The sequence below is a fragment of the Natrix helvetica genome (assembly GCF_964273705.1).
Source record: "Natrix helvetica genome assembly, chromosome: 1".
In the NCBI taxonomy this organism is placed as follows: Eukaryota; Metazoa; Chordata; class Lepidosauria; order Squamata; family Natricidae; genus Natrix; species Natrix helvetica.
The window spans coordinates 278,744,789-278,772,473 of NC_138548.1; the positions used below are offsets into that span (position 1 = coordinate 278,744,789).

At 39.9% G+C, this 27,685-nt stretch overlaps 1 protein-coding gene across 2 annotated transcripts; it reads right to left on the minus strand.

Annotated features, from left to right (window-relative positions):
- Positions 1-631: 631 nt before the first annotated feature.
- On the minus strand, positions 632-27,677 carry VDAC1 (voltage dependent anion channel 1). 2 transcript variants are annotated; one of them, XM_081935812.1, is made up of 9 exons: positions 27,542-27,677; positions 16,385-16,454; positions 13,530-13,579; positions 12,967-13,119; positions 12,819-12,871; positions 10,163-10,390; positions 7,277-7,427; positions 5,535-5,592; positions 632-1,558 (listed from the first exon to the last, which is right to left on the minus strand). In XM_081935812.1, the coding sequence occupies exons 2-9, from the start codon at positions 16,449-16,451 to the stop codon at positions 1,467-1,469; spliced, it is 852 nt and encodes a 283-aa protein (XP_081791938.1). In that variant the 5' UTR covers positions 16,452-16,454; positions 27,542-27,677; the 3' UTR covers positions 632-1,466. The 2 variants fall into 2 exon arrangements, with proteins under 2 accessions (XP_081791938.1, XP_081791939.1); XM_081935813.1 differs by having other exon boundaries at positions 27,391-27,643.
- Positions 27,678-27,685: the final 8 nt, after the last annotated feature.

Below are 27,685 nucleotides of genomic sequence, written 5' to 3' on the forward strand. Positions count from 1 at the left end.
AACTTGTATTATTCACGGAATGTTACAAAGGGCCAGGTAAGCTCATTTTGCTCAACACTTGTTTTCTTTGTTGAGAAAAATACCTAGTGCCATACCTCACATATTAGAACTAGGGACTCACTATTTGGAAGGAAGGATTAGAAAGATTTATAGCAGTCTCAAGTGGTGAAGAAAAATCTACAATATATTAATTTAGAGATAAAGGCAAGATCAAGAATATCATGTTACTTCATGTTCACCTGAGACAATTATTGCGGATTCACACAGTGATCTGACCGAAATAACCCAAAAACTCAGTTTGCACTTCATACTATATCCTCACTTCCTTTGATTCTAGAAACAGAAGTGAGCATGCACAGCTATATCTATGAGAAGATAAAATTCCTTACATATTGCTTTTTTGTACAATTTTATTGCCAATTAAGAATGTTGAAATGCACATGAGAGAGCAATGGTTTTTTTAAAAGATATTCTATCAAAATAACCAGAACTGTTTGTTCTATCATAATGAGCAGAACCGTTTCACAGAGGTCATAATGCTAGCTGTTTCACTAGTTATAAACAAAAAAGCTAAGAGTGTTTCATAAACTCCAGATAGAAATGTTAAAACTATTTAATAAGACAGACACAATTAGAGATGAAGATGTTTTATTTATGTTGGAAGGAAGATGAACTTTGTTTATCTTTAATTTTAAGTGGTGTCCAGTACAGCATTTAGGGTCTAGTTCCACACACACAAAAATGGAAGACTGAAGATGTGTCCATTAAGACTGCTTAAAAAAAGTGATAAAACAAAAAAGTCCATTTTTCTTTAATGCAGTGCCACTAAGGGATTACAATAACAACAGTTTTTTTTTTCAGTCCATTGCTCCACTGTAAAAGCTTTTCAATAATCAGCATAAGGGAAAGGATGTGAAATTCTAAGTTGGATTGGCTGATTTACATCAAACTTTCTACACACCAAAATAGTACAATGTGAACATTCTAAAGCACTCTAAAGCTGTTGGGTGTAAAAGAGAGCTTTAGGAGGGAAAAGTGAGACTTAAATGGGTGTGATGCACCTGCCTTGACAGCCTCTTGAATAAACGTGAATGCTCCATTAGAGAATGAAAGCCTGATGACTTAGATAGCAGGAAACTGTGTTTTTTGCACCCTGTGATGAACCAGCATTTTCACAGCATGAATTTCAGATGTGTCTTCCACTACAATCATCATCATTCCTTCATACAAGAGTTGATAAGCACGTAGCTCCAATCAACAACATACCCCAAATGCCTGGAACTAGAGAAAGTAATTCCATCTTTCTCTGAAAATACATGCTCTGAGGTTTAACCTTTAACCAGATTTAATATGACTGACACACAGCAAATTGCATCCCAGACGTAAAACATTGAAAAATACACTAAATCCAGAAGGTAGCTATGCTGTATAGTGTTTCAGAATTAGTGATGGTAAAATCCCTTCTTTTATGCTTCGAATTCCAGTCCTAGACCCAGCTTGTGGCCACCTGCATTAATATTCTTCCCATCCAGTAAAGCAGACAATGTCAATTTGATACCTAGGCAGGAAATAAGAGAAAAGTTATTAGCATTTATTTGTTAGCATTGCAAGGATATTTCAAAGAACCTAATTAGGAAAAATGAAGTTCTATAAAAAGAAACTTATGGAGAGACACATTTACCTTTCCTGATATGCAATGAATCCAACTCAATTGCTGCAATACTTATAAAGTAAAGGATTGATCAGAATAATATCTATGAGTCTCCGAAGCGAGGCATAGGAGAAGTCACATGTGGGTATTAACACGGCCCATTTGCCCGGAGACTGAGCTAAATTTGAGGCCACTCACTCTGCTTCCTCCTCGTGACTCCCCGATTAACCTCAGTCTTCAGCCCAGAAGGAGTAACTTTTTGACTCTCCACTTGGTTTTAGAGGTTTTTTGTTCCTTGTATCTTTGTGATTCCTCCCACCTCTCTCCTTGCGTCTCTGTGCTGTTTTTGTTACAGGAGCGTAGGGACAGTATTTTGGAGTTGATCCGGGAGATCAACAAGACATGTTCTGTTCCCGTAGTCCTTCTCTCCAGGATCCTGGGCAAGTTCATCTCCTGCATCGGGATAGTGCCTTGGGCTTGCCTTCATGCCAGAGAGCTACAGTGGTTCCTGCTGCCGCACCAGAGAGACAGGACGTGCGATGCCATCTTCAAAGTTCTGGTGCCACCCCAGGTGTTTCTCTCCTTCCGTTGGTGGATGTCCCCAGCCCTGGCCAAGGGTTCCCTCTTCAGGGAGCTGGACAGGTTGGTCCTGACTACAGATGCGAGTTTATTCGGCTGGGGGGCACACCTGCAGTCCCAGATAGCACAGGGCAGGTGGATGCACACGGATCTGTGGATCAACATCAACTGGCTGATGCTCAGGGCGATTCACTTGGCGCTTCGGTTCCTCAAGGAAGCAGTGGTCGGTCAGCATATCCTGGTCCTGACGGACAACGTGGCGGCCAAGGCCCATGTGAACAAGCAAGGGGGCACACACTCCTTGGCACTACGCAACGAAGCAGTTCGGCTGGGCAACTGGGCGGAACGGAATCTCTTATCGATTCAGATGGAGCACATCTCCGGGGTGGACAACCAACAGGCAGATTGGCTCAGCAGGGAAACGGTGGACCATGGGGAGTGGCAATTACATCCCAGCACCTTTGAGCAGATTTGTCAGAGGTTCGGTCGGCCAAAAGTGGATCTCTTTGCCACCCCATTGAACGCCCAAGTTCCGAGGTTCATCTTGCAGTTCCCAGCTCGGGGAGCAGTGAACGTCGATGCCCTTCACTGCAGATGGCCATCCGGACTCCTTTAAGCCTTCCCTCCCCTTCCTCTCCTTCCCGGAGTTCTGAGGAAGCTAGTGCTAGAGAGGGCAGAAGTGATTCTGATAGCGCCCCATTGGCCCCGACGGCCCTGGTTCACGGACCTTGTGGGTCTGTCAGTTTTACCTCATTGGAGGATTCCCAGGGAGGTGGTAGCTCTGTGCCAGGCAAGTCTAGAGCATCCGGATCCAGAGTGGTTCCAGCTAACCGCTTGGCGCTTGAGTGAGAGCAACTGAGGGAGGCGCAGTTCTCAGTCAGGATGATCAGGACCATTGAGGCTTCCAGGCGGAAGTCGACCATGTGCATTTACAATGCGACCTGGAGTTCCTTCGTAATTTGGTGTAGGTCAGCCCAGGTAGAGCTGGCCTCAGCTTCAGCACCGCAGGTACTGGAGTTCTTCCAGGATGGGTTGGAGAAAGGTCTAGTTCCCAGTACCCTCAGAAGGCAGGTATCAGCCTTGGCGACAGTCATTGGCGGGGGGAGGATCTAGATCCCTATCCCAACATCCAGTCATAAAGAGATTCCTCAGAAGTGCTGCTAACCTTCGGCCTCCGGTCATCCATAGGTTTCCCATCTAAGATTTGCCCATGGTGCTCCAGGCTCTTATTGAGGCGCCCTTTGAGCCTCTGAGGGAAGTATTCTTCCAGCTCCTAACTCTCAAGGTGATTTTCCTAGTAGACATCACCTCAGCTAGGCGGATGTCTGAGATCAATGCCTTATCTACCAGGGCGGATTTGTGCACCTTCCATGACAACAGGGTAGACCAGTGATGTCGAACCTATGGCACGCATGCCACAGGTGGCACACGGAGCCATTTGTCAGGGCAGGCGAGACGCTGCCCTGTCAGCTGGCCAGCGCGCATGCGCGCGCTGGCCAGCTGAGTTCACCGTTTTTAAAAGCCATTTTTTCGCCCTCCCCAGGCTCCAGAGGCTTTATAGGAGCCTGGGGAGGGCAAAAAGAGCCTGCCCCCCCCCGGAGGCGCTCCGGAGGGTTCAGGGACCATCCTGAGGCTTCCCTGAAGCCTTCGGAACGCTTAAAATGACCCTCCGAGCAAACCGGAAATTACTTTGTTTGCTCGGAGGGTCGTTTTAAGCGTTCCGAAGGCATCAGGGAAGCCTCTGGACCGTCCCTGAAGCCTTCAGAGTGCTCAAAACGACCCTCCGAGCAAACCAGAAAGTCACTTCCGGTTTGCTCGGAGGGTCATTTTAAGCGTTTCGAAGGCTTCAGGGAAGCCTCCAGAGGGCCTCCGGGGGGGCGGAAGAGGTTCTTTTCACCCTCCCCAGGCTCCTATAAAGCCTCTGGAGCCTAGGGAGGGTGAAAAAGCATGTAAAAATGGGAGGGGTCACGTCTGGTGCACGCATGCGCACTGGGGGGGTTGCGCATTGCATTATGGGTGCGGCACACCTGTCCATGACCCCCCTGCGCTCCCCCCACTTGTGGCACGCGAGCCAAAAAAGATTCGCCATCGCTGGGCGAGCCAAAAAAGATTCGCCATCGCTGGGGTAGACCCTGCTTTTCTGCCCAAGGTCAACACCCCTTTCCAGAAGGTGGTGCTTCGGGACTTCTGTCTGGCACCTTCCAGAGAAAGGGAGAGGTCCTGGCACCACCTTGATGTCCGTAGGGTCCTGCGCATCTACCTCAAACGCGCGGCTGCCTTCAGGAAGTCGGAGGCACTGTTCGTATCCCTCCAGCCTTCCTCCAGGGGGGCAAAGTTTTCACCCACCACCATCAGCAGGTGGATACGGCTAGCTATCACTAAAGCCTATGAGGCACGGGGGATTCCAGTCCCAGAGGGGGGAGTGTGGCTACCTCTGTGGCCTGGGCTACCCAGGTGCCCATTGAGGACATCTGCAGGGCGGCCTCTTGGGTTTTGCCTTCTCCCTTCATTAGACATTACCGATTGGATGCCTCTGCCTCTGCGGAGGCTCCTTTGGCAGAAGGGTTCTTCAGGGTGTGTTGGACACTCGGGGGGCTCAGGCCCAATGATTCCCTCTCATGGACATCTAGCTTTGGTATGTCCCACATGTGACTCCTCCCACGCCTTGCTTCGGAGACTGTCAGTTGGTCTTACCTGAACTGCATGTCTAGAAGCGGTCGTGGGAGGAGTCACTCCCCACCTGTACTGTGTGCACCTGCGCATGGGGAGCCTGAAGGGGCTAAGTGGTTGGTCAGTCAGGGCTGGGGGGAGGGAGTTGTTGTCCCTTGTTCTTGTTTCCTTCCTTCCCAGGTTCTTCTTGGACTGAACCGTCGGTTAATCTGGGGAGTCACGAGGAGGAAGCAGAGGGAGTGGCCTCAAATTTACCTCAGTCTCTGGGCAAATGGGCCATGTTAATACCCACATGTGACTCCTCCCACGACCGCTTCTAGACATGCAGTTCAGTTAAGACCAACTGACATTCTTATCTATTTAGATTTAGTTTGATGATAAACCACAGATACATCAGGACTTAATTTTATGAATTCACAGAAGGAAAGCATTTGCTGGCTTTCCTTTGGCAAAGGTAGTAGCAGATAATATTTCTTCAATTAAATAAAAATTCAGAGCCTGAAAGAACTGATTAGTTTTCATTACATTTATATGATTAGGGTTCATATAAATGACACACAATTTAATTACTGGCAAAAAAAGATTTAAATTAAAAAAATGTCAGTCATATCAAACACATTTTATGTTTACATACCTGGCTTCAGAATCTGAGTATATCCTAAACCAATCAGACTGGAATTATTCACTTTAGCCTGCAAAACAAAGTCAATCATGTAACAGTATTTTTTCAAAGTGTTTGCTACATAGCTCATAAACAATCCATCAGGTCAGATACAAGAAAGTGAGTATGTCAAATAATATTTTATTATTTTACTAAATTCAGTGAAACTGCAACTAAGTTCATGTGTAAACTTTATGACAACTAGAGATATGCAGGTCACATTTTAGTTTGAAGTTGTTCAACTAAAACTGTTCAACTAAAATAGTTCAGTATGATTTGATACCTACATCTGTCTACAATTTGCATTGCATATTGACTCTATTTTAAGATGGGAAAAAACAGAAACCTCTATAGCATTTTTGTTTTAATTAGAATGAGATGAAATTTGTAGCTAAGTTTTTCAATTATATAGAAATGAATAATAATACGCTGAGAGCTACGTTTATCACATTTATTACTGTTGCAAAACTGATTTTTTATTTCTCTGCATTCAAATATGTTTAAAAGAGCACATAACTATAGATTTAAAGCAGAGTATGAAAAATTTTGTAGTGAAGATTGTATGTATGTGCACGAGACAGCAAGTATAAATATTAAACACAGCCTTTCTTTCAGACCAGATGTACACAGTTTTCTATAGTCCTTTATAATATTAGTACCTTTTAACTTGTTAAAAAGGGGAGGGAGGGAGGGAGGGAGGGAGGGAGGGAAGGAAGGAAGGAAGGAAGGAAGGAAGGAAGGAAGGAAGGAAGGAAGGAAGGAAGGAAGGAAGGAAGGAATTTGGAATTTTTTTTCTCAGCCAATAATGGACATATTCTACATATTTGCAGAAGGGTTCTGTATCCTGTAAGCCATTGATTCCCATCTCTCTAGAATCAATCCTCAAAAAAAATTGGTGACAATATTTATGACAACATTTTGGACAAATTGATTTGAATGCTAAACAAAAAAGATTATCTGAGTAGAACATTTCATTGACTTTCAAATGGCACAAATTAAATTAGATTTAGTGAACAGCCAAAAAAAACCTGTCTTCCAGTAAATAATGTAATAAATAATTGAAACCTGAGTAGGTTTTCTCCTTTTAGCATCAAAACTCAACCATAATCTATTAATGAATCCACTAAATAAGAAGCACTCACTCCACCCTCTGTTTAAAAACAAGAAAACCAGATACTTCTTTTGACACTTTCCTGTTATAATCTTGAGTTTTAGAAAAAGAATAATAACAATTTCCATGTGGCTTATTGTTAACTCAGAACAAAAATATGGTAGTTCATACACACTTCCACCCAAATATTATCAGGGTGTGATAATTATCAGGGTATTTGTGATAATCCAAAAGTGTCGGTTACTCACAATCAGGCAGTGTTAATATACTGATATGGGAAATTCAGTGAGAGATAAGTTGCATACACCAAACCTATCTAAAGGTAATCAGAAAAAAGGTGAAATGATTTTAAGACCATGCCACTGAGTGGAAAGCAGCATTTTAAGAACCTGAATTTATGACAAAGCAAATGGTACAAGTTTCTCTTTTCTCCCAATGCTTCTTTACTTGCTTGTACCTCATTTGATAAAGAAACAATTCTGTGAAACAAGAAAAGGGAGCATTGACTAAATATTGTAGGGAAATCATTTGTTCAAACAACAATTGCCTTTGAAATGGAAGGCTCTCTAGTCCATTATTGTCACTGGAATCAAATTCTACTTACAGAAAAAGATGCATCTGAATCCATCTGATATTTGGCTGCTATTCCAAAGCGAGTGTTGCTGTTCCCAGCTGTCCAAGCAAGATTGACAGCAGTTTCTAATTTATCATTCACCTTCTGATAAATGGAGCCTCCAAATTCCGTGCCATCATTTCTATAATACATTCAAATGTTACATGTCATGAGAATCTTATTCATGAAAATATAGATTCGTTTTGAAAGATATTTTTAAAACACTTTTAAAACTTACTTCAAGTTACAGAAAGATTTGCACAATCCTTCCCAATGTAAAGAAAAATATCCCAAGGGCCCAACCAACTCACATCCCTAATGCAGTAACAATTATGTGTATATTCTGCATGTTTATAGCTAATGCAAACATGTGAGTAAAAGCAGATGAGTGCTTCAATATGAGTACAGGTAGTCCTCAACTTACAACCATATGGTTTATTGACCATTTGAAGTTACAACAGTGCTGAAAATTTGACTTATGACCGTTTTTCATGCATATGACTGTTGCAACATCCTCATGGTCTCGTGATCAAAATTCAGACTCTTGGCAACTGGCATGTATTTATGACTATTGTGGTATCTCGGGGTCATGTGGTCACCTCTTGTGACCTTCTGACAAGCAAAGTCAGTGGGGAATTTAACAACTGCAATGTTTAATTTAACAGCTGTGGCAAGAAAGGTCATAAAATGGGACAAAAATCCATTAACTGTCTTGCTTAGCAACATACATTTTGTGCTCAATTGTGGTACTAAGTTGAGAACTACTTGTAAAAGCAAAAATGATATCATTTGAATTAATTCCTTTGCTTGTGTATTTTGGAATCTATTAGCTTTCCATGGAGAATGGAACATATTCATGTTCTTCAGTGGCTTTCGCATTATTTTTTAAAAAGTACATTTAGGGTGCTAACTCTAGAAATAAAAACGATCTGAGTACAGAAAACTGATGTAGAACTAAATCTCCCTGGATATCATTCATCCTGCTTTTCTATCAATTCTTTTTCAACCTTTTTGCTTATGCAGGTCACTATACCAAATTTTTTACCATGACCACATGTGGCACATAATTGCCTGAAGATTCCAAAGCAAGTGCCAAACACCAAATGAAATTCATTTACTTGATTACCGAAATCTCGGGATACATTCCTATCAAACCTTGCAGGCTATGGATAAGAAAGCCAAAATCTGATAAGATTTGATGTTCTCCCGAGTTTATTTGTTTTATACCTTTCCAGGGATTACAGGCCTTTGTGGATCAATTTAAATAGATCATGATCCAAACTTAACTCTATTCCCTTTTGTTTAATTATTTGGTTTTCAGTTTATTCTAAAAAGTATATTCTACTTTCAGAATGCAATACATGTCTAGGTTAAATTGTAAACAGAAAAACTGTACATTTAGCCTAATAATTTCTCCATCATCAGTTCAGCTTGACTCCTGGTGATTTCATAGGATTATGTCTATGTTTTCTTGGCAACAACCAGCCTTTTTTCCAGACATTTTGTTGATTTCCCATATGAACCTTAAAACCATGGCATTTCTTAATAAAATACTAAATGGCCTGACTCTGCTTACTTTTAATTGGTCAGGTTATTGGTCAGTAAGGTAGCAAACAATTCATAAAATCATCAAAATTCAGCAAAACTATTGAAAATCCTTACCTAATAGCCTGAAAGCTTCTTAAAGAAGAAAATCATTTGAGCTACTATTTTTAAAAATAAAACAGCTGATCAGCTTACAATCCCATGCTTATGAACTCCAGATGATTTTGGAGATTAAAAAAAATCTTAATACAGATAAATACAAAATGTATGTACTGTTATCCCTTCATGAAGCACCTATCTCATGCATCAGCTGCAGTGGTTGGGTACTTTTTAATGGTTACTCTGATACTGTACATTATTTTATGGTAGTCAGACTCTTGTTCCTAAAGTGAAAGAGTAGAACAACAATATCACTCTCATTCCAATGAGCTTTATTTTTAGATCTTCTCCTTCCATCTGTGCTGTAGTACGACTTTATTCATATAGCACAGCTTCATTCTGATAGAATGCTGTGGGACAGCAAAGAATTATCTGTACTTTACCTTACATGAATTTCCTGACAATAGAAATCCATTAGCAGAATTCTAATTATGTCAGCAAGACCTTATTTTTGGATAATGATTTTCACAACATGGTATTGGTTTTGATAAGAATGTTAACATTGAATCAAAAGCGGTTTCTTAACTCAATGTCTTACTGAGACTGAAAACAATGTTCAGGTTACCTTAAACCACAAAATGTTTTAAAGCTACTGATCTACTGCCTGAGACAGGAATTTACAGTACATCCCCTAAATCTTTTAGATTTTGTTTTCCATAAAACCCAGGAGGCATATATCCAGTGGCAAGGAACTACATTTTGGTCTAAAATATTGTTTATTCCTAGTCTATCATATATGGATATTATATTGTATATACCATTACGATGCATTCAGAAAGTACTAGTACTAATTCAAAAAGGCGAAGTAAGGTCATAAAGCAGGGGGCACAGAATGTGACCCTCTAGCTGTTACCTGAAGTTCAGATACCAATACTTCTACCAATGCAATAGTAAGGGACTCTGGAACTTATAATTCAGCAATATTGGTTGGGGGGAGGTTCTCCATCCCCATCTCCAAAACTGTTCCTCATAAGGAAAATTATACAAGCGCGCACACATGTGCAAAATTAATCCTTTCAAAACTTGTATTTAGGGTACCCAAAATATGTTTAGCTTTCTCTCAGAATTTTTTTTTAAATGGAAAAAAATACTGAAAATAGTTTCTTCGTTTTTACCCAGGTTTTTTTCTTTTGGTTATAAATTTTCACCCAGCACAATATCATCAGTACTTACACATTAGTGTGAAGCTGAAACTCATCAGTCTTATAGCCAACAGCAAAGTTACTCTGAGTTACTCTGGTTTTAGCTGTCTCAAAAGTCATTTGGTAGCCAGCCAGCCAGCCTTCATAGCCAAAAACAAAGGCACCACGTACTGAAGAACCCGCAATATCGAAATCCATATCACAGCCCACATTGATATGTTCCCGCTTGTATCCAGACTTGATCTTAGCATTCTTCTTTCTAGATGGGAAAACAAAGTGTTATATTGCTACTTTTTTAAATGTTCGGGGAACCTCTTATTAGCTGCAAAGGAGGATGACACACACATTTTGATTCTGGTCTCAAGAACATAGCAAACAAAAAGCATATGAAATAAACCAATTAAAAATGTATAGTAGTCTGCTTACCAGTTGGCATCAATATGCTACAAAGTTCACTTGACTGACAGACTTTGCTTTCCATAATACCGGGGCATTTTTATAACCCATTCTTGGCTTTCACATGTTTTGCATATTTTGGCTTAGTAAGACAAGATATAAATGGTCAACCCACAACATCTTTATTTAACTATACTGGGGTTTCAGGAAAGCCTGTGCCCTCCAGCTGAATATATATGCCACTACTAGCAATAAAATAGCATATTATTGTGTAACCCAATTGACTTATTACTCTAATTTAGATGAGAGAGCTATACTAATGAACCACAAAGAGTAAGAAGGCAGAGTAGTGGTTAAGCTGAGGCTGGATGGTTTGATAAGTGTTTGATAAAGTGGATCTTCAAACAGTTTAGCATAAAACAAAGCATTGTGTAATCATGGATAAAAATGAAGAAAGAAGTGGAAGAAAAGAAACCAAGGGGGCAGGCAAGTAATAGATGAACCTGAGAATTAAGCAGAGCAGATGAATTGGTAAAGGCTTCCTTAAAAAGCATGAAGCAGGGTTTTGGTCCCGGCAAAACCTCTTTTATTTACACGACTGTGAATTCCTTTCATTCACAGTCAGCAAGGCTTGGCAAACAGTCTTTCAGAGGAATATTTATCAACACAAACCTTATCTCGCTTGGCAATCTGCCAGATAACTGGTTTTCAAACGCAGGGCAAGGCAACTCTTGGTACAGAGTCTCTTATAGTCACAAACAGAACTTTCCACTCTTGAAATGACCAAAGGAACAAATTGTTTCCTGCAAAATCCCACTCCCTGTTCACTCCTCTTTTGTTTCCTTTGGGAGGGGCCAATCACCTCCAAGGTATGGCTTTACTCCCAAGTCAACCTGCTTTCTTAAGTTTTTCTTGTCTTCTGGCAGCTCTGCGCATGCGCACCCTGGGAACAGGCTCCAGCTGTTCCTCTGACTCACTGCTGTCTAGCTCCCTCTCTGTCTCTGACACAGAGCTCTCATCTGAGCTTTCCTCAGTCCCCAGGACTGGCCCATGTTCCTCCCCAACTTCCTCATTGCCTGACTTTGTTGCCAGTTTTGCTGGCTGCCGGCAGGCCACAGCATTTGGTCACTTCTCTCTGCCCTAATCCATTCTTCCCACTTCCAAACTCTTAATAGAGGTCCAAAAAACCCCAAAAAGGAAGTGACAGAAATTTCCTTACAATAATAATAATAATAACAATAACAATAATAATAATAATAATAATAATAATAATAATAATAATAATAATAATAATAATAATAATAATAATAATAATAATAATAATAATAATAATAATAACAGCAGTCCAGTAGAAGCTTGTATGGCTAACGAACTTTATGAAAAGCCATACACTTTCTTTAAAAAGGCAAAAACAATCAGAAAAAAAATCCAGCCTGAAGAAAATAAGCCTCCAAAATAGTATGGCTGATAATAGAGAGGAGGCAGCTAACAGTTCAAAAGCACCAATGAAATCTTGCACTGCCAACTTCTGACACATCTATTTATTATAGGCAGAAATTAGCAATAATTAGGGCAATAAGCTCAAATATTAAATATTTTTAAATACAATTCAGAGATTGAATATGTTTTGTGTTAGAAGAAGATGGAAGGAGTCAGTTCTTGTCTGAAATAGTACAATTTTTACTTTGTAAATAAAAGACGTTTACATACCACCCATTCCCAAATGTGTTCATCTTACATGATTCTAATCTTCTCTGTTATAGCTCTATATAGGTAGTGTAGGTATGCAAAACATTTCATTCAAGTTTTGAGCAATAAACTTCATGAAACATCCCACCTCAAGTGCAAAATGCACAATACTAAGAATTTTGAGAACGTGTCAAGCTTGCAGAACTGCTTTTCTAACACTCTGCTTTTATATTCAGAACACTTCCAAACTGTATGAGGTTTCCTGGTCAAAACTGGTCATTTTGCTAAACTTCCTACTTAAGAATTCTGAAATAAAAGACTGTACACCTCATAAAGTTTTGCATTACTAGCAATGCGCCTGGCTCCCTTCTAAACAATGTTTACAGTATTTAATAAAAGAACAACAGGTAAACATATGGACCAGTTTGTAGTAAGGGTTAAGACACAGGCCAGAAATCAGGAGATTGTGAGTTCTACTTCTGCCTTAGGCACAAAGCCAGGTGGGTGATCTTTGGTGTGTCACAATCTCTCAGCCCTAAGGAAGCAATTTTCCACAAACTAGGTAATCAATATTAAATTGTTGAAATGTACTTATTACTTACCCAGTGTTAGGTGAGAATGAGGAGTCAAAAGTCAATTTCAGTCCATGTGTCAGCTGAAAGAAAATCCAGTAGTTGAATATATAGTTTGAAAGAAGTTTGTTTAAATATTTGATCAATTAAGGTATTTTGCAAGTGAATGTTCACTCACCTGGTCTTCTAAAGTTATTTCTGTTCCTAATGTATTGTCTGTGTTCCACTTCTCTGTAAATGTCAAGCCATATTCTTTCCATCTGTACTTAGTTTCCAAACCTCCAGTAACTTTGCTTGTTTCTGTATTTGCAGAACCTGAACTTGTAAATTCCTGAGATCAAAATAGAATATTTTTATTCACAAAGATACCTTAGATGAGATATCCATGTTCTGTGCTATGAAGCATGTTATAATCTATTGAAAAGAAAATCTTGTTTTGATTTTTATGTCAGTTGCGCTAATTCGGACACCACTGGAAATGATAAGCATTTGTCATTTGAGGTAAGTAATGATCAATATCCCTCACCTACCAAACCCATGTACTGTAACATGTACAATAATGACATGAAGGGCATAATCTTGAGTAACCCCGATTCATGTTTCTGTGGAAGTTGAATAATTACAAAAAAACCCAAAATGTTATAACAAGATGAAATGCAAGTTAAAATCCAAAATGGTCAAGAGATAAAATTCAAGCTTATATTTAAATAACAAAATGAATGCTCAGTTTTTCCTACTCACCAGTCCATTTTCAGATTTTGTTTTCAAATCCAGTTTTATTAAACCAAATCCTAAACAAGTAAAAGTAGGCAAGTATTAATAACACACAGGTCAAGAGAAAATACACAGTATATCTCATTATAAAATTTGAGCTTCTTATGCAGGAAGAAGAACATTTAAGAAATCAGGTTTATTTTGTTTTGTTTGGCTTCTTTTAATCACACTGAATATTGCCCACAAGACTACTGAAAATATTTGGGGTGTTTCCAAATGATGCTTTGCAATCTAGCCAACCCTATTTATGGAATTTTACCGGGAATGCATCATCTCTTTGGAACTTATTTTCCCATTATTTTTTCAATACTTTGAAAAAATATTAAAAATAGAGCCCTTTCTAAAGAATAAGAAAAAAATATTTAAACTATGCCTTGGCAGTTTCAGCACCCTCTGCTTTTTGCAGTGCTGAAAAGTAAATTGAAGCATAGGTAGTCCTTGACTTACTATCACAACTTAACCCAAAATTTCTTCCTGATTCTTGCTAAGAATGAATTTTGTCCCATTTTACGCCCTTTCTTGCCACATTCATTCAGTGAATCAATTGTTAAGTTAGTAACACGGTCGCTAAATTAATCTGGCTTCCCCATTGGCTTTGCTTGTCAGAGAAGGTTGCAAAAGGTGAACACATGACCCCAGCAAAGGTCATAAATATGAGTTGGTTGCCAAGCATCCAAATTTTGATCCTGTCACCATGACCAATTTGGAATGGTCTTAAGTGTGAAAAACAGTTATAAGCCACTTTTTTCAGTGCCGCTGTAACTTTGAATGGTTAGTAAACAAATGGTTGTAAGTCAAGGACTAACAAAGGACAGCTTGGACAAAGTCATTCAAACTTCAGCCTGTGAAAAACAAACTGCAGAACAGTCCCTGAGGCTGTGTTAAGGTCTCAGGGTGTAAAGGCTGATCCAATGGGTGGGCAGGAGACTCAAGCGATCCTGAGGCTGGCAGGCCCCATCTCGGCAGAGTACCAAGTCTAAGGAGCCCTCCCTAACTTTTCAGGAACAGGCAGAACTGTTCTGCTCAGTTATTTTAGAAATAAAGGTTCCAATACCCATAACTGAGTCATGCCTGCATTTATTTCAGAGAAACCACCAGGGGCTGGCCTCTTGGCTGGGAATAATTGCCATCCTCGGATTTTCAGCCTTGTGTCTTGTTTCCTGTTCTGTCTCCTACATCTCGGCTCTTCGAACCAGATCAGTTGACTCAAGTATTTGGCATTTGGACCCCTGGACTGTCTGGGACTACACTTGTGGCTCTACGTCAAGATTTGGTTTTAGACTAAACTAATTGCCTGGTTCTGAAACAATCACCTATTCTGCTATATATAATTTGTGTACTTGCTACACACATGCGCTATCTACCTTTGCATTTGACTCCTTGCTATTCATCATTCACCATTTGTAAATCAAGCTGGCCTGTATGTGCTCAATCTAAAATAGAATAGAAAAGGCTCCATAGTAGGTTCTTTCTTTAGCAGCAGAGAAGATACGGCCACTTAATCATTAAGTGAACTGGATTTTTCAACTTTTCTAAGGCTCTTCTTTACTTGGGAAATAACCCAGTGCATGACAAACTGTTGTCATTTGACAACACAAGTTTGACACCCCTGGAATAACCCATTGCTTGAACTAATAACCCATTTTCTTGAACTAAGAAAATTAGAGGAAGGAGAAAAGGCTGGAAACTTCTATCATATTATAAAAATTGTTAAATTACTTCAAGAGTCCTTAAGCTTGTTCCACCAGCTTGTCCTTTAACAGTTAGATTTGCAATTTTCTACTTATTTATTGGAGAATGAAAACAATGAATGTTATGGAGATGCATTATGTATGCTGATTGCATAATAAAGACATAACTAGGTTAAGTTACAGGCCATCCATAAATAACAACTGGATTCTGGATCAATAATGCAATTGGGTTCAAATAGCCTAGCATATAGTTATACATTGATAAGAGTAGGAAATGCATTGCTAAGGAAAATATTATAAGCTCAGTTTCTGGTAACTACAAGGACAAGCCTTGACAACAAATTTGCCATATCCTTCTGGGATGCTTTTCTAAGCCACATCCTTGGGATTTTTTGTTTTCTGCCATCTACCTGTAAGTACTAACCAAACATGTTTTCCCCCCAGAATTATATAAAGACAACTAGGGCTGGCACTTTCTAGAATAAACCCAAATGCAATATAAAACTCTCAGACTCAAAAATCAAATGTTGCTAGATCTCAAATAAGAAGTAAAGCACATACATGATTACATAAGCTGTCAAACAGGCTATTAAACCTGGATAAAAATGAGAAGTATAACACATTGATTTGCTATCTGACAATACCACAAGTTCATTTTGTTTTTAAACCAATTGAAAGCAATAGAGTATATACAAAAGAATATTCAAATTATATTCATTGATTATTTATGCATCAATCTTATTGTTATATAGCTTCCCTATCACTAAGGAAGTCATAGAGAAGTTAATTCACTACATACGATATAATATCCTAAAGTTTAACAAAATAACATTAATTTAAAACACAGAATATAATAGCAATATGAATTCATACACTGGACTAAGCCATACTGTGGTTTACTTGTTTTCAATACTCCAAGATATATAGTTTATAAAACAAGCCATGACTCAGCAGATTAATTAGCTATACAATGACAGTGCAATATAAATTCTTCTTTGAGCCTAACATTGACCACCAAAATGCCATTTAGTATAGTAAATTTGATTCCCCACAAGTGGAAAATGTTAAAATGTTGTAATTTCATTTGGATGAAAGTGATAGAAAGTAAAAGTTTCACTTGGCAATATTTACCATATCCCTTGGTGAAGATGTCTCGAGCAGCTTTTCCTAAATCAGTATATGGAGGAGGCACTGCCATTTTCTGTTAAAATAAAGATGTCACAATTATAATTTTAGAATCTTGGTAAAAGAAACAAGCTGAAGTTACCTGTAGCAAATAATTTTCCTTTTGGATCCCAAATTCCAGACTTTAGCTCTGTGAGGAATTCAGAGGCCTTGAACACACTTGATCAGTTTTTGTTATAAAAAAAAAGTTAAAACAAGATTAAATATTTAATTGCTTTATCTATTTTGATTCATGCAAGATTCTCTGTACCAGGTGCTACCAAAACTAAGCTCTGAGTCCATGTGATCTACTACAACTCTTCCCAATGGCTGATTCACACTCAGGCTTTGAATTCATAGTGAGCTGGTAGAAATACATGGTTGATTTATAGCAGTGTTTTTCAAACTTGGCAACTTTGTGAACTCCCAAAATTGCCTAGCCAGCATTGAAAAAACATGATTTATACTTTCCTAGTTCTTCATTTGTACTTGGGCTCCTAACCATGGACAAGATAAAAGCAACTAAAAACAGAGGTGAAACAAACTAGAAATTTTCAAGTAACTATTAATTTTGCAATATGCAAACCTGACTTGCCTGGACAACAAACTCTAGCTTAGCTTATTATATTATCCAGAAAATGTTTTGGATATTTGTCAGCTGTCTCAGGTAAACCAGACAGGAAACATCACTAGATGAACTAAATCTACTTTACTGCCAGGCTACATCAGTGGTGTCAAACTGAAAGCCCACGGGGTGCTTAGATCTGGCCAGCAGGACTGTCCTAGAAATGGTGAAGGACCAGCCCGCAATGCCTCTATCAGTGAAAATGGTGTCCCGAGCTCCATTATCGACTGCAATGGCCTCCTGCAACCCTCTGCCAGTGAAAATGGAACTCAGAAGGGTTGAGCTCCATTTTCACTGGCAGAGGGTTGCGGGAGGCCGTCGCAGCCAACAATGGAGCTCGGGAACCCGTTTTCACTGGCAGAGCACTTGGGCCATCTCAGGCACCAACAGAAATGACGTTAAGATGGCCACACCCACTCTAGCCTGCAGGGATCAAACACAACCCTGATGCAGCCCTCAATGAAATCACGTTTGACACCCCTGGGCTACATTAACAGAATCTTGCAAATCTGAAGCCTCCGGACGATCCCTGAAGCCTCCGGAGGGCCTCCAAGGGGGCGGGGGAGGTTCTTTTCACCCTCCCCAGGCTCCTATAAAGCCTCTGGAGCCTGGGGAGGGCAAAAAAAGCATGTAAAAATGGGGGGGAGTGCCTTTTGTGCGCGCATTCGCACTGGGGGAGTCGCGCATTGCATTATGGTGCAGCACGCCCGCACACGACCTCCCTGCGCTCCCCCCACTTGTGGCACGCGAGCCAAAAAAGGTTCGCCATCGCTGCCCTAGATGTTAAGCATCTGGAGGTTCTTGCCTCTCGTCTGATTGTTTCCTAGGCAGCATCTTTCCCCTTCAGATCATTCACACATTCCATTGCAATATAACAGTACTTCTCTTCTTCCAGTTAAAAGTTCGTGTTTTACATTACCTTTTTTTTCAAATATTCCCACCAAAGAAAAACACTGTCTAATTTGTTTAATTTTCCCCCTACAAAAGCCATAATATAAGCTTGAATGGCATAGCCAAGAAGAATTCAATACACGAGACCCTGGTGATTTAACTTATCGGTGAAAAAGAACCACGTTATCTCACTTATGCATAATGTAAAAGGGTTCATTGTAAAAGTTTCGCCCTCAGTTCTTTAATGAAGCAGAAGATTCAGGACACTTTAAACTGCATAGGTTAATTTATTTTGCACTCACCACTACCTCTTGGCCTCTGAACAAGCAGCAGCTAAGGAAGCCTACTGTTTGGCAAATATTTTGTCATTTACAGTTTGCATTATCTTAATTTTGTTCAAGCAGAAAATAAATTAAAACTAGGAATGTGCAATAGATGGTAAGCATTCTCAATTGGCATGGGTCCCTATATATCACTTAGTTAGAAACATCAGGTTTTGAATTATTGCTCATTTTGGCTCCCTGGGAGAATCAATTTATGTTATAAGGGTATTACAAATGCAGTGATGCTTCCTAAGTATTTTAATAGCTACTTCCAGCATGAAGCATTAAGTGCCAGAACAGAATATTGTTGCTGGATAAGTTAAGAAATTTTCTTTGCCAATTTGAGCTCAATGGAATTACTATCCTAATCATACCTAGGAGGTTTGTTGTAAAGATGCCTAGCTAATTATATTAGCTAAATAAGGGAGCAACTGACTACTTTGAGTGGGGTTACCAGAAGCTGAGGCAAAAAGAAGACACGTCCTCCTTTTTTTGGGGGGGGGGGGGTCCTCACAGTCTCTATCTAGCAGGCATAGCTTTGAAATCAAATATTGTCTGTCTTTTTTCAGGACCTAACAAACTACATCTTCCTAAATCGGTTTTTGCACAGTGCAGCACTTTCCTAATTAGTGGTAACTGCAAGTTAACAAGCTCAGCTCTGTGACTCAATTAGTTGATTAGTACTCTCCCTCCCTTTGCAGCTGCTGCCTGAAATTGACAAGACTTTAAATCAGTTACAAGCTATTGTACTAAACTCAGTTTAGTACATTTCTGCCATGAAGAAAGGGTCTTCCTGATGCAATATACTGTATACATGTAGGCCTAAATAGTTTTTTTTGTAATTTTTGTTGCAAGTGTCAAGAAAGCTAAACATTTAGTGTGTTCTCTCCCTTCCCCTCCCATTTCTTTTCAATTGGTTGTGTCATCCTTTGCCTTTTTGGATATGTGGTAGCTCTATTTTGGGAGCATATCTTCCAGGCCCTATTGATGTTCTTCCCATCTTCTCCCCTTCTTCAGTAAACCTAGCAGTAAACCTAGGATACTGTTTAAAAAAACAGAGGTAAATTATGAGTTCACAAATGATGCTTCCAGTTACAGTGTCTCTCCTCCTCACCAAGAAGTTAGCATATCCATTCAAATTTCAGATATAAATATGTAAGAAAAGAAGGGGGGATTAACATGCCTCTACAAAACAATGGAAGTTGCTGAAATTGATTGATTGACTGATTGATATGGCTATACATCTCATAGAGTGACTCTAGATCCCTGATGGCAAACCTATGGCACACATGCCAGAGGTGGCACACAGAGCCCTCTCTGCGGACATGCATGCCATCACCAGCTGTTCTTTGCAAATGCTGGAAAACAGCCCAAAAATGGCCTGAAAACAGCCTGAAAATGTATAATATAATGAAATGAATTTTAAACATTGAATCTGTTTTCCAATCTGCCATTTATCTACTAAATATCATTAACTTTTACATCCCCACCGATGGTGGGTTGCAAGCGGTACACCCCAGTATGGGCGTACCAGAGCCTGCCTGGAGCACCGGATACCGTTCCAGTATGGTGCTCCGGAGGGCCTGCCCGCCCGCCTGAGCTCCTTACCGGTCTTTTAAGTCTTCAGTGCTTCCGCGCACGGCACGTACAGCACCTGCACGACACTCCATTGAGCAGCTGGAGCATCGCAGAGGCACACGGAGGTGCTAAGATGCGTGCGCACACTGTGCACGTCCATGTGGACACCGCCGGGCTCATTCCAACCATACCAGTTGGAAGGGGATCTGGAACCCACCAGTGATCCGCACAAATTATACTAAGAGTCTTTAATGTAAGTGCTATAAGAATACTTTATATTGGGCATGTCTAGTTTAATGAAAAGAAGGACTAGGGTGACATGATAGCAATGTTCCAATATGTCAGGGATTGTCACAAAGAGGGAGTCAAGCTATTCTCCAAAGCACCCAAGGGCAGGACAAGAAACAATGGAGGGAAACTAACCAAGATGAAAAGCAACCTAGAACTAAGAAGAAGTTTCCTGGCAGTTAGAACAATTACCGTAATCAGTGGAACATCTTGCCTCCAGAAGTTGCGAGTGCTCCCACACTGGAAGTTTTAAAGAAGAGATTGGACAACCATTTGTCTGAAATGGTGTAGGTTTTCTGCCTGAGCAGGGGGTTGGACTAGAAGACCTCCAAGGTCCCTTCCAACTCTGTTATTCTATTCTATTCTACTACCCACCAGAAAAACAGATATAAAAGTCTATGATTGGCTTTCTCTATTATACATCAACAATGCCTTGTTCCTTAGAATGCATAAGCAATAATGTCTTAAGTTCCTTGGCCTTTTCTAAAGCTGTCTTGAATATCTGCCATTTTTTTCTTCCATATAGGGCTCCAATCTGTGTTGGACGATCCTATGGATTATTTTGCTGTGATGTGAAATTAAGGCAATTGTATAATAGCTGGCACACTTTTTTATATTGGAGTGATTGGCCTCTTCCAATCTGTTGGCCACTATTTTATTCTCCAGGTTTACTGGTATAGCTCAGTTAGAAAATTTACTATTTTTTTTTCTGCTACTGTTTGCCATATTTCAGTGGGTATTCTAACAGTTCCTGTATCCTTCCAACTTGTTAATGATTAGAATGCTGATCTAACGTCATCTTCTAGTGTTAGCAGTGTTCTCGTAAGTCAGGGTATCTTTTCAGCTCTCTTGGATGTTGACACTGCTACTGTACAATGTTTCAGTATACCACTTCTATCTTCCCTTGATCTCCTTTAAATCAGCTACTTCTCAGTTACTCTGTGTCTACTGGCATCCTTTAGCATATCAATTCAAAGTTGGACTCCTTCTAAGTTCAGTTATTTTTTAAAAAAGATTTTCCTTGTTCTTCCATGCCTATTTCCATCTTCAATGTCTTTACAGATGTTTTTTGTAATTCTTGTCTTTTATAAATTGCTTTCTGAGATTTTAATCTTTCTTAGCTTAGACTTCTCTTTTTATCTTGACAATTTCCCCGGTTCATTCTGACAGTTTGCTTTCTTCTGTTTCTTCATCTTTGGCACTCTTTTTTCACTCTCTCTGATCTTTAATGACATAAGTTCATTCCATAGTCCCTCAGGTTCTCCATCAAAGAAGTTCAGGACTTCAATGTGATTCCTGCTGTTCGTCTTGGAAATGATGGAGATCACATCATTGAAACTAATTGGCTTTCTTCTTCTTTAATATAACTTGAAACTTGCACATCTTTCTGTAATTGAGTTCCTCCTCCAATATATTCTATTTGGTGATGTCCACATACAGAGGTGTCATTTTAGTGCTTTGAATAGTTTTAGCTATGAAGATATTGGAGTGGCAGAAATTGATTACAGGTAGTCCTCAAGTTACAACCACAATTGACCCCAAAATTTATGTTGCTAACTGAAACATTTGTTAAGTGAGTTTGCCCCATTTTATGACTTTTCTTGCCATGCTTATTAACTGAATCATTGCATTTGTTAAGCTAGAAACATGGTTGTTAAGTTATTTCTAGCTTCCCCATTGACTTTGCTTGTGAGAAGGTAGCAAAAGCTGATCACATGATATTGCTACTGCCATAAATATGAGCCAGTTGCCAAGCATCTGAATTTTGATCATGTAGCCATGCTGGTGAAAAAATAGTCATAAGTCAACTTTTTCAATGCTGTTGTAACTTTGAACAATCACTAAATAAGCTGTTGTAAATTGAGGATTACCTATAAACAGTCTCCTGTTTCCTAAGCCATAGGTCTGACTACATTTTCCTCTTTCATGTTTTCAGCTTTGGTATTTCAGTCTCCAATTACAAACAGCACACGATTTATTTATTTATTTATTTAAATATTTATATAGCTGCTTATCTTAAAGAACTCTCGGTGATTCACAACAAACTTGCATGCATCTTCTGTTGATTTCAAATAGAACTTGGTCATAAAACTTATTAACTTACTCTTCTTCTGCATCAGTAGTTAAGCAAAGCATAAACTCATATTTAAAGGATTGTCCAATCAATATTATTCAGTCATTGACTACACTATAGCCAATTACTCTACCAGTCTTGCTATACCTTTCATAACTATAAAATAGAACCATTCCTTTTGTTTTTTATATCCTGAGTAACAAAAACTGTGATCTTATGACTGAAAATATCCAATCCCAGTCCATCTCTTTTGTCTAAGATGTCAGTTTATAGCTGTTTCATTTAATATTTTCACTGTGTTAAGATTTCACATCTTCATGCTCCTACTGTAATACTGTCCTTCAAGGCTCAGACTTTTTTCATCTATATGACAATATTAGCAACTAGATGAAGACTTTAATCCAACCATGTCATAAACTTGATTAGTATTTGGAAGGATTCTCATTTTCTTTCAGTAGTATGTTGAGTACTATCCAAGATGAAAGGTCCATTATTCAGCACAATATCATCAATCATTTTATTTTTTCAATCCATATAGCTTTCCTGGTAAACATACAGAAGTGATTTACCACTGCCTTCTCCTACACAGTATGAATTAATGCTTTGCCATTGTCACTAAAGTGGCATCTGCCTCCAGCATCTTCCTACATTGCAGTTTATTATAGATGCTGTAAATTTCATCAGAGCCTATAATTGATGTGAAACCTAGATATGAAACTATCTAATGTAGGAAAAATAGTCTTGATAATCTTAGGAGGCTCTTCTTGTTTGAAAAAAAGAGTTTAAACCAAGGGCCTCCAAACTTGGCAACTTCAAGACTTGTGGACTTTAACTTACAGAATTCCTCATGGCTCAACCATTCATGACTGGTTGAAGAATTCTAGGAGTTGTAGTTCACAAATCTTTAAAGTTACCTAGTTTGGAAACCCCTGGTTTAAACTATGAGTAAGACTACCAGAATGATTTTTCCTGGAAGTCTTTCAAACATCAAAACTCCTATCATCCTAAGCCACCAGTTCACTCTTTGGCTAAGCCAAAACCAAACCAAAACACCATCAGAAAATATAATACAATGTAATGTTTGGCAAGTGCCAAAGCTGAATATACAATGTTTGGCAAGTGCCAAAGCTGAATATATAAAATATATTATTAGCAGTTCAAACTAAAACTCAGGAACTTCAAGTCTTTGGTTTTAGTAGAATTCAGCTTCTTAACAAACCTACATCCAGATAAATGTTTGTAGCTATTGTTTTCCACCACCTGAACCATCATTTTATTCCACTGCTTGCTTCATAAATTATAGAAGGATTGGCTCAGAGCTTGCTCAATCACAGTCCATTCTTACCTATCTTAGCACTGATGAATGAAAAGTTAAAGTTGAAATTCCCGAAATGCCTGTGTATCTGAATCATCTGAATCATCATTTCAGAAAAATGATTTAGGGAAAAAAAGTTAAAATTTTGCTCCCTTTAAAAATGTTTCACTTTTGATCCTTGTGAGCATGCAGCAACTTTTCACAAATTAAATATTTTCTAATGTTTTGACTTAGCTTATACAATGGCAAGGACTGAAACACTAGTAGACATTAATTCTCCCACTTTCTTCAGGGAAAATATGTATAAAATTGTCACACATGTAACAAAATGAGAAGAATAATCTATCACAAACTTTTTTTTTGCACATAAAGGATCATTACCCATGGGAAATATCCATTTGATGGAGAATTACAGACATATCTAGACTAAATGATGGTCAAAGCTATTTCCAATGGTAGGCAAAATGTAGAGTGCCGCAAGACCGCATTGTTCCTTCTCCAAGGAAATCACTGTATCCCTTCTATACTTTTCCATGTTTTCACAAAAAATAAAAGTGGAAAAGCAAAAGCTTTCAGAGTTGCATCTGAGAATAAGAAAGGGCAACAAAGCAACCAGAAAAGTTATATTGGTAATGAACCAGTTTCCCCACCCCAGCTCTACATTATACACCTAATGAAAAGTTTAAGTGACATAAGATTTTTTTCCCAGTGTCTGATAGCTGATACAGAATTCTAGCTAACCAACAACCACAAAATAAAAAGGTTGATCCTGAGATACTGATGTTGATCAAGCAATCCAAATATGGCAAGCAAAATGCTGTGAAGGCAACAAATTTGCATTGCGGGTGTTTGCTAAATCATGTTAGATTTTACAGTACAGAGTTTAGCTTTTCTTTTGGTTAACAGCAGAGAGAATGTAATGAATTGCAGCTGCCACAAGCAGTGCCCTGACTAGAAATTATTTTTAGCCGTAGACGTAGGAAAGGTCAAAAGAAACAGCTCTAGAAAAATGACAGGAGAAATTCAGTGATGTTTTCTTGTTGGAAAGAAGTGCAAATGCTGGCCTCTTTTTCCTTCTTTTTTAAAAGTAGCTTTAAAAGATGGATCAAGTATCTTTTATTTTAAAGTGCACTATTTTGTGCTTTCTGCTTGCAGAACAGACAGGAAGGAAGGAAATAAGTTCTTCCTGAGCTATTTCATTATATTAAGGTATAAGCAAGCAAAACCCCACATCCTCCCAAAAAATTCCTCTAGATTTTTGTTGTTCCTTATCAGTACAGCAAAAATGTGCGCACCCTGCTTCTGTAGAGGTTTATGACAATGTAGAACAGGGTCAGCATAACTCTCAATCAAGTGATTTTCTCTTTAAGCAACACCAATGCTACTAACTTTATTTCAAGTTTTCATTAGAAAATGCTCCATGCTGCAACACCTTCCTTATTCTGCCCTGTTATACTCTTTGAAGATATACAGAAGGCAGTGGAAATTAGAATTATAGCAGACAGTTATGTGATAAGCCTGCGTGTCAAAATGCACAGGTCTACTTTTGAAAAGGGGGAAATTGGGAGACTAACTTTTGCCCTGACTTCCTGCATCATAAATACCTCCATTTCTGCACAACGAGCCTTTAGAGGTTACACAATTGCATGAATTATATTGCTACTTTGTATAAGGAAATAGAAAACCCTTTTGCAAAGATATTATTGCATTTTATTGCATTTAATTATGCTTGACTCATCCAACATTCAACCATAGATTAACCATATAGATTAATTTGCACTTTTCTGTAGCTGATAAAACAAGTAAATGTAGGTTATTCATTTTCTGTTTCCATATTGAAACGTATTGTTCATGCTAGTGTAATCACTGTGAAGCTCATCTACCACACTGATACATATTGACAAACTCGGGATGAAACATTGTAAGCCCATTGCCAAGTTGGTAAAGAAGATGAAGATATGGAATGGATAGAAATCATTAAATGTTATTTATCAAATAAACAGTGGGTAGATTTCTGCAACTTATTTAGCAAATAAATAAAGTATGTATTCTTAAAGTACATGCTCCCCAGTGGCAGCTCTCATTATTTTGATGTTCTAAAGAAGCTTATGGGATACGAAGGAATTTTTGGAAATGAAGACTTAATGCCAGCTCTGGTTTTTCCTGATATTTCTCTCATCCAAAAATCAACCCATATTTATTTTAGAGCCCAGGCAAGTTCCCCGAGGAGCTACCACCCAGTGATACCCATCCAGCCATAAATGTTTTATCTATCAATTATTACCACTGCAACACTGGTAGCATTCCAAAAATCTAGACTTCATTCATTATCAAGGGATTTCAGATGTGATCCTTTTTACTATATATTAAACTGGTATCCACTGGAAAAGCAAAATGTAGTTGGATTACATTATTCTAATCAATGACATTATTTTTAAGCATCTGGTTCGGTTTGGCTTTCTTGGGTGGGGGAAGAGGGACGATAAAATCAGAATGATAGATAGATAGATAGATAGATAGATAGATAGATAGATAGATAGATAGATAGATAGATAGATAGATAGATAGATGATAGATAGATAATTGATAGATGATAGATGATAGATAGATAGATAGATAGATAGATAGATAGATAATTATTTGCAAATCCTGTTGCTCTCTGCCTCCAGACACCCTTGAAGACATGCCATTCATTCATTCATTCTATGCCTTCCATTGTACTGAAAAAGGGTTGGAAATTCAGTCAAAAAACAAATAACTATCCTCAACGAAACCTCGGGAATTCACTTCATCATCACTCGCTTTCTTCCTACAAGGGTAAGGGCAGGCAAGGACACGAAGGGCACTTGGAGGGCACTTGAGGCGCTGAAGAGAAGGGAGCTGGCCAGAGGAAAGAGGCTGAAAAGTAGCCAGCAAGGGCTGCTAAGAAAGGGATCCCTTGGAATCGAGTCCTTGCGAAGGAGCTGCTGCCTGTGGGCAACGACATGGCTGCCCGACCTTGCTCTCCTTCTCCTTTCAGTGCCGTCCGCCGCTTTTTTTTCCCAACGAGCGCAGTTCGCATTTCGCCCGAGGCCTCTAGAGTGCCCGAGAGAGAAGGCGCGCACATGGAGTCAAATGACGAGCGCCGAAGCAAAGGAAACGCTTCGGGAAGGTCACCCAGAAACTCGGCGCGCGCAACAAGAGCGAAGAAAAGCGATCCCAGTTCCCCCCTACGACTCTTTCTTTCTCTCTCTTTCTCTCCTCGTCGTTCCCAGACTCAAGGCCAGGCAGGCAAAACGCATCCTCCGCCGCTGCTTAAAATAGGAGCCAAATGGCAGGCAAAAAAGACGCTTCTGGGAAGGGGAGACCGACCGGCAAGCCGAGCCGCCATCCGGGGATTGAGATGGGGGTAGAAGCAGAAACGATGGGCCAGAAAAAGAGAGGTTGGCGGAGACGGAATTGCAAAACTTCCCGAAGCAGCCATGCCCGAATTTAGCCTTAAGGGAATAGGAACGGATGCCCCTTTCGTCCGCAACGCGCCAAAACAAGCCGGCGTGAGAAGCGGGGCTTCGGGGCGCGCCCTCGGCCTTGAAATGCTGTAGGTAGGGCAATCACGGATCACCGCTGGAGGGCGAGGAAGTTGTCCCCGACCGTTCCGAATGACGGTCTCCGGAGGCCCGTCGTGACTTGCAGCCTTTCCCTCCCTCCTCCTTCTCCCAGCATCTTTTTCTACCGCTGCGGGTGTCGAATGGCGGCAGAAGCAAAGCCGCGCTAGCTCGTCTTCCGCCTCCAGCGAATCCCCCCCAAGCTCCCTCTGTTCCGTTTCTTCTTCCCGATTCCCGCGGCTGGTCCACCATGACGCCGTATCCCCAAAGCCCAAAGCGCCCTCGCCTGCCTTACCGCGTGCTCCCGGTCTTTTTCGTGACTGCAGCAAGGCTTCGGAGGCGAGACAGCTGGCGAGACAGAAGCGGCGACGGAGTTGGAATGGAACGGGGCGGGCCTCCCCTGCGCTGAGCCCAGCATAGCTAAAACGAGGAAACCCGGCACGCACCTTTAGTGGCTCTGGCAAGCGAACAGATGGAACCACCCGGCTCGCAGAAGGACGTGCGTGCCCCGGCGTAGCACACGCTCGCCTGCCCCCAGGCTGCGGATAGGCTGAGGGCTGGAGAGGCAGCGAAAAGCGAGGCAGGACTTT